At 38.3% G+C, this 11,253-nt stretch overlaps 1 protein-coding gene across 1 annotated transcript; it reads right to left on the minus strand.

The window, feature by feature from the left end:
* Positions 1 to 12: 12 nt before the first annotated feature.
* LOC103466959 (trace amine-associated receptor 13c-like) lies at positions 13 to 1,714 on the minus strand. Its single transcript, XM_008412959.2, has one exon. The coding sequence runs from the start codon at positions 1,192 to 1,194 to the stop codon at positions 211 to 213; it is 984 nt and encodes a 327-aa protein (XP_008411181.1). The 5' UTR covers positions 1,195 to 1,714; the 3' UTR covers positions 13 to 210.
* Positions 1,715 to 11,253: the final 9,539 nt, after the last annotated feature.

Genomic DNA, 11,253 nt, shown 5'->3' on the forward strand with positions numbered 1-11,253 from the left:
TAGAGGTGAGATGGGAAAAGTATAGAAAACCATTTAGCATTCTCTTAAGTCAGTCACACAACAGTATCTTCAGTCAGAAGCTTCTTCAGATTTGCTGTAAAACGAACTGCTACAGGAGATCTGTCCACCCCACAGTTTATACAACAACACTGAAGAACTTTGAATAATTAAAACATTTAACTTCCCTTTGAGTTGAATTGAACATCTTTGTTAAAGCATGTTTGTCTGAGAGCAATCATGTTTTAGGATCTTCAAAGTCACAATTAAAGAAATACTTTTTCTGAACCAGGGATAGAACAAGGCGTATACGAGCGGATTCAAGCAGGAATTAAAATACACCATCCAGGACACAATGGCCCAAGACGAGGCGCTGTTGGAGATGTCTTGACCTGCGAGAGATGGGTAGTAATACGGACAGAAAGTCACCAGAAACATGAATATAATAATGCCAAGAGTCCTGGCTGCTTTCTGCTCGGATTTCTTCGCCGTGACCCTGACCGTGACGGCTGTAACGTGAGAGCGCGTGGCCCGGGCCTGAGACACCGCCTCCACAAACACTCTCATGTACAGGAAGACGATGACCGAGCAGGGCGCGACAAAGGTGAAGACTAGGTCTATGGTTCCAGAGATGTAGCTGATGACCACCAGGCACTCCCCGTAGCAGGAGTTGTACCTGTCCGGCTGCCTGAGGTGGTCTTTTAAGATGAGGCCGTTATAGAGGAGAGCGCAGGCCCAGCACAGGCTCACAGACACCTCCGCTCTGCTGCGAGTGATTTTACTGGAGTACTGCAGGGGGAAACATATGGCCACGTAGCGGTCTATCGATATGAGCACCATGTTTCCCACGGAGGCCGAGGTGAGCGTGAAGCCGGCAATGTAAGACAGGGCGCACATGACGTCACCCAGCAGCCAGCAGGGCTCAATGAACCGCACCGCTTCCACCGGCATCACCAGCAGCCCCACCAGGAGGTCTGAGGCGGCCAGGGACAGCACGAGGGTGTTGGTCGGGGTCTGCAGCTGCCGGAAGTAGGAGATGGAGATGATGACCAGCAGGTTCAGAGCGACGGTGACCACAGTGACGGAGGAGAGCAGCGTGTACAGCAGAACGGCCTGGGAGGGAGGTCGCTTCGGACCGCTGCAGGAGCTATTTGGGTGCTGGGGGTAGCAGAGTTCAACTCTGTCCGGGTTGTCCATCTGTCAGGATGGAGTTCACAAAGCTGTCTAAACTTTAAAGACCTCGCTCACTCTGCCTTACTAAGCTCCTTATTCTCGGCTGCAGCTCTCTGCTACACTCCCCTCCTTTACATTTCTCTGCTCTCTCATTGTTGCATCTACCTYCTATTACCCTTCACTTTTCCTCCTCCCTTTCCCCTCCTCCACCATTGTCATCATTGTATGATGCAAGATTCTGTGTTTCTTGTAATCACTAAACATCTTAGTTGTGATGTCCAGCACTTATGTCTACACCACATTACACATAAAAAAAAAGCTTACATGCCCCTTAATATGACTGGTTTTTATGATTGTTTTCTTTTGTGTGGCAGCTGGTATGTTTTTATTTGTTCACGGTTGTTTTTTCTGTTCGCTTGTTTGTGTGTTAAAAATGCAAAAATAAAGGAAATACTAATAAAATTCAAGTGTCTGTAGGGGTTTGTCGCCTCCTTTTGATGAAGTCATAATTTGCAAAGATTATATCAAAATAAGCTAATTTTTCAAAATGATCAGTCAAGAGACAATTGCCAAAAAGGCTACAGGTTAGTACAGTCACATGAAAAATGAACATATATATATATATATCAGACTGTCTGTGCATCCTTAAAAAAATATGGCTTTAAAATCCATCCATCCATTTTCTTGACACCCTTGTCCCTTAATGGGGTCGGGAGGGTTTGGCTTTAAAATATCAAATACATTTTTAAAAGTAAGTTGGCCTTTAATATGTTAATCACAGGTCTCATTTTGTCTTGACAGGACTGTTTAATCTCGTGTATACTACGTATTATCTTTTTCTCACTGGACTTTTCTGTCAGGCAAAAGTTTGAGTCACACTCAAGACATCTTCCCRCTCTGTGATCCTTGACATTTGAGGAGACGGTTAACTCCCAAAATAGCTAGCTAGGTATTTTGCGTCAGGTAGAGGCRATAAAACTAGCTATTATAAGCCAGTGTGTACTAATTTATTCGTCTCCTACAAAGTGTATTTTTGTTTAAATATTTTTGCTAAATGAGTAAAACGAAATTCATTTTAGTTTAAGTGCAAATAAACCATGTTTGATTCTTTTAAAGGGTSTCCATATTTCTCCTGCCCTTGTCTTGTTAGTGGTTTGCTCAGACGTAGTTCAGCTGTGCTTTCAACCCAACATGCAGACGTGTGTGAATCCATTTTGCAGTGCTGCAAAAGAAGATGGATGCACATAAAATGCAAAGTGAATTCCCCTTATGTGAGTTTCAGGGTTGTGTTGCTTTTCCTGCAGTGGATCACAACATCCTTCTCCATTGCTGGAGCACCTTGCATGGCTTAGAGTGATTCTGATCATATTTGACAAACAGATCTGAGTTTGTCTCCATTAGCCGTGTCAGCTCATTGACCCACTTTGTTTTCTGTGGTGTGCCCCAAGGATCAGTTGTGGGACCCCTTCTTTTTTATTTATACTTGGTGCCATTTGGGTGCATTRTCAGCAGCTGTGGAGCATCATTTCATTGCTATGCTGGTTACACTCATCTGTATCTTATGTTGGGTTGTAATTTGTCTGGGACTCCACYGTTCTCACTCTTTYCACACTTTCTGGCTATCTGAAGAAGATAAAAGCCTGGACGCAGCAAACCCTCCTCCACATTAGCTCTGTTAAGTTGTCYGTTCCCTCAGTTCTCAGCTGTAATAACTTTATAAATAAAATGSATTCTATTAAAAATAAAATTACTGCCATCTCTCAGAACGCGATTAGTTCCCCTCAGCAATTGAGGCATAATTCTGTCTTAAAGAGTGGATACCAACTAAAGAAAGAGACTAAAATGTGGTTAAACCTTGTTAGGTTTGATCAAACTTATCTGAAATTCATTTGTTGTTTTTGCTATATTTGAGCAGACTGGGATGAAAAAGTCCAGTTTTCAGCCTGCATTTCTGCATTTCACCAGGTGAATTACAGTACCTTGCGAAAGTATTCAACTTTCCACTATTTATTGCATTTKACCCAAAAAACTGAATTGTATTTTGTTGGAATTGTATCTGGTAAAAAGACCAAAATCGCAATTTCATGTGTTGAAAGGCTGACACTGCAAACAGCACCCATGTGGTAAAACATAGTGGTGGCAGCATTATGCTGATTGGGCACARTTATTTTTGTAAAACACTGTAAAGATAATAACTTTGACGTTAATTAGCCGTAAGAGGAACAGTGGTTGTTAATGTTACATAACAGTAGCATGCACAGTTTGCCRTCTCTGGTTTTATTTAAAAGTTTACAACAGTCTTACAAAATGGATCATTTTTTGCAGTAAAGTTTGACTTTAMTAAGCAGCATGCAACATGATGAAGGTTTACACTGACCAGAAGTTTCMGGCTGAAATGCCCATGGTTCAAGTTAGGACTTATATCAAAATTCTCAATGTTTAAAACACACCATTTAATGTATTATTTCGTTTKAAATCTTTAACCTTTGGCTGATTTTCATCAGATATTTTCCAATAACYGTGTGGAAACAGGTTGCATCACTTGTTGTTGTGAAAGTGTATTCATTAACACCTCAGACAGCAGATCACCAGTGGATTGATGTGTTAGCAGGAATAATTACAAACCGGCATCCCTCTGGTACGTYGAGTGACAACTKCAYGCTTTGTTTTCCTGTATCATTTGAGGAACTGTCAGGTTTGTGTGCCTGTTAATTAGCAAGTTAGTGTTAAACATTTAAAATTAAATACATTTCTGAAGTCATAATGTTGAGGTTGTTCATGAATGTAAACAGCGTCATAAATATTCAGCTCAGTTATTGGAAGAATAAAAGAGGACTTTCGATTGTTTTGTTTTTTTTGTTTGTTTTTTTCCCGTCATGATTTAAAATTTTAATTTACCAACTTCTCTGGTACTCTAAGAGATTTGCTGGCATTTACAGTGGAAACTATTGTCATGCTTTTATTACATGGATTTAACTTATGCGACCTACGGCTTGGACCAGAGGCGGCGGAAAAATCTGCTGATATTTGATCATCGAACAAACTGACTCATTTAAACGGAGGAAATAAAAATCACTCCTAGGTAGATGTTGGTGACTCTTGTACATTTGTAAAAAAAAAAAAAAAAAAAAAACAACTCAGAAACAACTTCACATTTATTTTTTGATTGTGACTTTGAGTCTCACTTTTCCACGCTGCTTAAATTGTATACTCATTAAAAATAAAGGATATTATTTGCTATTACAGTAACTCAATAGTGAACATTAACACATAATGAATTTTATTGTCATATATGCACATTCTTGTTACTCACAAACAAAAATCGGGATATTAAAAATATCACAAACCTCTGATATGACTTGTTTTTTAATATTAAACTTCCAATCTCTATCTGTTTTATATTATTGTATTCCCTGTCCTAAAATATTCCCCTTTAGTTCTCCTAAATGTATCCTCTGATTTCCTCGCAACACATGCTATGTATTTTATATTGKTTTTTTTTTGCTTTTGAGGTGCATTTAGCTCCATTTTGTTCGCCTTATTTGCTTGGTTTTTATTGATTCAATAAAGTTTTTTAATTATTATTTTAAAGTTACATACTTTGGACTCAAAAGTCAACATCATGATGCCCTTCAAACAGTGACGATGATGTCAAAGGCAGTGGAAGGTCAACAAGTTTCACTGTTTTCAGAACATGTTTTTTTCAGCGGATGGTTCACTTATTTCAATAAACCACAGTAATCATAAATACTGTTAAAAGTAATTAATATTGATTTTCAACTCATGGTTAGAAAATATCCAGAGTCCTTAGTGTGCTCTTAGAGTAATTTCCGATGGTCCAAAAATCCCTATTGAAACATTTTGGTGCAGCAAAAAAAAAAAAGCACAAAAAAGAAAATCCCCCAAGAAATCTGTAAGTGGGCAATAATATTTAATGGCACTATACGCCAATCTCTCATGTCCTCTTTCTATAAAACTTAGAAGACCTTAAATGCTCGGGGATTATTTTTAATAATCTTGCTTTTAATAGCTTCAATCTAGCTTTAGAGTCCTACAAGATACAGAAACCACACTTGTTAAATGGACCAGTGAGCAACCCTTAATTGCCAACAGAAACATAGTTCAAGTTAGTTGTTTTAGACTCTGATGCAACATTGAGAACTTTTAGTCACAACATCCTCATCATCCAGAGTCCTGGATCACAATTAAAGACTTTGCTCTCAATATTACATCCATATGCCCCAGCTGGGCTATTCCACTGGACTGTTTTATTCACCAAAGTGGTCCTGGTGCTAATGCTAGCACCTACCTAGTATTGAGCCTAGCTAGCTTGAACTCCCATCATTAGGTCTCTACAAACGTTTCATTCAGTAAATGAAACGTTTAATGGTGTATCCTTATGTTTCATGGAGGTTCCCTCAATGAAAAGACTTCAGGATTTATGTCAGTATCCCCACAGACATGCCCTAATATCACTGGTTTAACTTAGTACATGGTTTTCATAAGTAATTCACAGTCATTGCTAGCGGACCTCTGTCTGACATGCTGCTAAAACAGATTTAGCTTGTGGAGTGAGATTTATAAAGTCAGGGACGCCCTCTGTGGATTCAGCAGGTATGATCATCAATTTACTCACAGCAATAAACAGTCCAATTACTTCATGTTGGGTAATATAGAATAACAGCTGGAAGATAGGAGAAAGTTTAATCATGTTTTTTAATGTTTATCTGAGTTTCTGTTTGTGTTTATTCTCAATGCTTAGGAGCTTTAAGGATCGGACTTAGAACAATTTGACTGCTTGTTGGACTCCATGAACCCAAAAACAGTATATCCGTACCGGAGTCGATGCTTCCATTGGTGGAAACAAAAAGAACTCGAGCTTAGAAAGCGCTAGCACCCGTTTAGCGTTCGATAATAAATTCATCGAGTTTTTCCTCTTGGTGGAAATACTCTTAGTAATTATTCATCCTGCATAACTCATTTAATTGGTGTTGTACCTCAGGAATCATTCTCTGGTCACTTTCTGCTCTTCATTTATATATTTCCTAAAGAATACATTAGATACATTATGTAAGGCCTACTTCTATACATAGGGCAGCATATTCTACTTGCCAAAAAGTCTCATACTATCTCATGAGATGAGTGGCKGCTGTGTTTCACAAAAGTCAACCAGTGAAACATTCCTAAATTTAATGATGCCATTCGGTCTGTTCCCTACAAACTTTGTTTAGTTTATCTTCACATTTCATTTTTTGAAATATTCATTTGCTCATACTATCAGTGTTTTTGTCAAATTTCACCATATTTAGTACTTTCTCTCTCTTTCAATCCTATTCATGTCTACTTATAGTTTAGTGTTTCACTGAAGTTGGAATTTTCTCCGATTCCTTTTTCTTTCATTTCTTTTTTTAAGACAAATGCATAGTAATAATTATTAGCTGGGCTTGTGTGTTTTGGTAAAAAAAAAAAAAAAAAGTGCTGTCAAATTCAATCCTTCTACTTAAGTTGTTGTGCTAGTATTCGGACGCTAGACGGCGCTGTTGGTAAAGAACTGAGTTCTGACTTGAGCCACCGCACTAAAAAAAACTTCACTTCTTGAAACCTTATTTTTAATACACATGAATTTATGTACATTTTTTGCAATAAGAGGACTACATTTGCAACTGAATTAACTTACTCAAGCAACTTTGTTTTTTAAAAGAATCCTACTGATTTATCCATATTAGTTTACAGCATATTTGATTAGCTTACTGTTAATATTCACGTTAACGGGATAATAAATTCATCACAAACATTGTAAAAAGAATTTCAATGTATTTTTAAAACTGAAACATTTAAATTTGACAACAAAATGTGTCATCATGTCTGTTTTATAACTAAGTAGATCAAAATGGGTTTTAAAAAACTTGTTTATTGCAACTAACAGAGGCCACGTGCATTACATGTTAAAGTATTTAACCGATCTTAATATGTTTGCTGCTTACATCAACAGTCGGCCAAGGAAAGAGATGACTGATCTTCCATCTACCTCAGGTAATATCGTACAGTCAGAGGACGCAGAGACACGGACAGGTTGATCTAAGTGTTTTTAGATAATAGCTGACCATGGAGTTGAACTGTGAGAGCTAATCCAACGACTGCTTCACACTGACTTTATTGCTGGTTAAACTAATAGACCAGATGTCAACCAGCTCAGAGGTCAAAGGTCTGAAGGCTTCAGTTTAATGCACTGGTTTACGTCTCTTAAATCTTTCCTTTATGCCTTTCTATTGTTTTTCAGCTCCGTTTAAAAAAAGGGAAATTAATTGCTGTTGTAGAGCATATCATTAAAGTATCTTCAAAAGATTCGTTGTGGATGGCTCTCCAGTAGCAGTCAGTCTCGCAACGTATCTGAAGAAGCCTCTGGTTGAAGACGGCTGCTTTGTGATAATTTCAGGAAGAGATGGTTTGAACTTCTCTGTCTGCTGTTTGGTTCTGCTCTTCATCCATGAAGCCCAATTTATTTATTTATTTATTTATTTATTTATTTATTATTCCGCTGGGATTTGGGGTCATAGTTCAGGTATTATTTGATCTATTGAGATGCTAATCCGCTGCTCCCAGTTGTAAAAACAATACACTGTTGCCACGGTTACACATCATAACAACTGTCCGAGCAAAAATCCTTCCAGCTGGACAGCATCCAAAACTAGAGGGATAAATTGTTCAAACATGCAACCAGCTTTTAAGTGTCCAATTAGTTTAATATGTTTAAGTGTGAAGAGAAAATTTGGATTTTGGTAAAAACAAAAGCCTCTTCAAGACAAAGCTCATAAATCTCTCATGTCATCAGACACGCGCGTGCACGCGCACACACACACACACACACACACACACACACACACACACACACACACACACACACACACACACNCACACACACACACACACACACACACACACACACACACACACACACAGTGTTTTCCCTCCAACAAACAGCGGTCTAATTGATTCTCACTTTAATTACATTCAGTCAGACGCGACTTTCTTCTTCACAGGCATCAACACCGTCGGAGGCTGGCAGGCTTCCTCTCACACTGTGAGCGTGACACCGCCATCTTCTTACAGAAGAGCAAGTCGAAAATCCACTTTGATGTCAAACCAAAGGTCAAGATAATAAATGTTGGCTCAATTGATGGGTTGGCAGCGGCGGGTGGAGGGGGTTTCCAGCGTTGGTATTTGGATGAGTGATCCCCAAAAGGCTTGATGAACTCTTACAGTCAGTCACGGCCCGACAGGAAATCAGCAGGAATTCTCTCTGCATGAAAAGCTTGATCCAAATCTGCTGACCAGACTGGATTGCGCTTTTTCTGACTCTCTCTTACATGTGCAGAGTCCTCCGTTATCATTGGCACCGGTTGTGAAGACATGTTCAGGAATGCTTTAAGTTGACCCCATGAAGCCAACGGTGATTCTACTTTGACCTCCCTTACCGTCCTGCTCACTGAACACTTTGAAAGCATAAACTTAGGTCCTCTTTCCAGCTTTGTTTGCCACGTTTTCAGCTGTTTCAAACGTTTTAATACTATGACTGTAGACGTCTTTGCTGCATGTCTTCCCCCTTCTCCCTCTGCCCAGGTCTTGTCTAATCCATGGTAAGTGGAGGCCACTAAAGCCAGGAAAACCAAGACAGTCAAAGTCCTGAACAATTTATCCAAACGAACAGCAACATGCAAAATAAAGCAATATGTCAAATGTAATAGAAGGAAGAAAATGACCATAAAAATGTATAAAATGAGAGTCATAAAAACTATGTAGGGACTCAAACAGAAGTCACAGAAAATATGAATTTTAACAGACATTTAGATGAATTTATAGCCTGAGCAGTGTTGCTATTTAGTGGTGGATACATATTCTGAAGATAAACACACATCTGCCGTAGTCAGTTTGTTTTCGTGTCTTTCCCATTTTGAACAGCGGTCTCCCCTTGCCATCAAGTGTCATGTCACATTCTGAACCCAGGGAAACAAGAAAGCAATGGATTAATAGTTAAAATGTTCTAGATTTATTTATTTTTTTTAAATAAAGTTGAAAGTAGCCAGTTACATTTTTCTTTACAGGAATTCTCATCCATGTGATTTTCCTAAATCATCGTCATCATAATATTTAGATTTATGTCTTCCTGTGGTATTTCCCCCCCCCCCCACATTGAATAAATGCACTCAAATTAAGGGTTGGATTTTTCCACATTTCTCAGGATTTATTTTATGCTACTGTAATAAAACTCGGGGATGTCCTGGCAACGACTGGCAGCAGTAAACGATATTTGTAAAGTAACACCCACGATACGGTTAAAAATGAAATATGTCTTATCAACAGTATTGCCAGTCATGTAAAAACACATGTGCCTTCAAATGCTTGCACTTTTTTCCCCTCTATGTCTTAGATGAAGTTCAACAGAAAATTGAAGGAAAATTACATTAAAAAAAATAAACAGGAAACAGTCCAAGCATGAGCGTAAAACCCACTCTTTGGTAAAACAATTTTGTCGTTTTTGTAAAAAAAATTACAAAAACGATCATAAAACTGAAAAACTTTCTCTGACAATCTTAAGTTATTGTCAGAGAAGCTTTTTTTTTTAGTTGCTCCAAAAAGTTCCGTTTTGTTTGAATCTTAAGGAGTCGCAATGTTAAAAGTTTTGGTAAAATTTATTTCTGCTTTTAACAGCATCGGTCATCGTTGCATTGAATGTGTGTTTAATGTAACTTTCTGATCAGAGGAAAGTTTAACTTGATTGTTATTTCTATGATTTTAATACACATTATAAGGGATATTTGGATGTAACTGAGTATTTCAAGGTTTCTGTTTTTAAAATAAATACATATTGTATTTCAGAGACTCATAAGAATAAATAAAGTTGTAGATATAACATTTTCAGTCTTTCTTTTCCTAACAGCAGTAAGTTTTTTTGATATTGTAATTTAGATGACAAGACAGAGCAATTAACGACACAGGAAAAATATAAGACAATAGCACAGTAACTGAATATTTAATTTAAAGATGACTAATTATTACTCTTAAAAAACCAAGTACAATGTTGTATTGACCTAAAAATCTGCATAAGTTATAAAATCAACTGAACTAAATAAATAAACGGATCTTTTCAGCTCCACAGGAAGCTGTTTTTTTTGTGTGGGGAGGTTTGAACTTGACCGTTACACAGGTTCGTCTCAGTGAATACACACTCTTATTGAAATGTTAATTTATTTTGTTCATTTGGTTTTTATAAGTTAGACTCATATCTACTATATAGTGGCTTACAGTGCAGAAAAAAATCCATTCAGTGTAAAGAAAAACAATAACTTTAGTAGCAAATAATACCAGTTTTTTTTTTTTTTACAAAGGGATATTTAGTGTAGAAATGTTACGTTTGAATTTTACACAATTATTGGTGAGACTGCTGACTTGACAGTCTTCCAGCAGAGAGACTCCACAGTGAGAGTAAAACACCAAAGGTGATTACTAAAGAAGCTGCTGTACCCGGGCGTTTGCTCAGAAAGTTGAGTGGGAGGATAACGTGTGGTGGAGAAGGAATGAAAAGCTGCTTTAATGCCCATGTCGTCACTGTGACTAATTGGCCAGAAAACAAACATAAACCTCAGGAGTACGATGAGACACACCAGAACCAACACGAAGGACACAATCACCGCAACCTGAAGGCTCCTTAAGACCTCAACAGAACCGCAGGCTGATCATCTCTGTGTCACGCTGCACCGTTGGAAGAATTCACATAAAAAAGTAGCTGCCTGATTTTTAAAAGGTGGGAATTTTAGATTTCAGAGTCTCAGCCTGATGGATGGGTGGATGGATGGGTGGTCTGCGCATCACGACGCTTTCAGGGCTGCAGTGATCCCTGCTGTTTGGATGCTTTGTTTTTTTCTACCACATGTTTTCTTTCCACTTAATTTCCCACTGATTTGCTTTTATACAAGAACAGCCAGATTCTTTAACAAGGACGTTTGTGGCTCAGTCTCCTAGTGGAGGACGTCCATCACTGACTGCTGGACGACTGCAGTGTTTGTGTAGGCCATGGGATCAGTA

This window comes from Poecilia reticulata, linkage group LG1 (genome assembly GCF_000633615.1).
Source record: "Poecilia reticulata strain Guanapo linkage group LG1, Guppy_female_1.0+MT, whole genome shotgun sequence".
Lineage (NCBI taxonomy): Eukaryota > Metazoa > Chordata > Actinopteri > Cyprinodontiformes > Poeciliidae > Poecilia > Poecilia reticulata.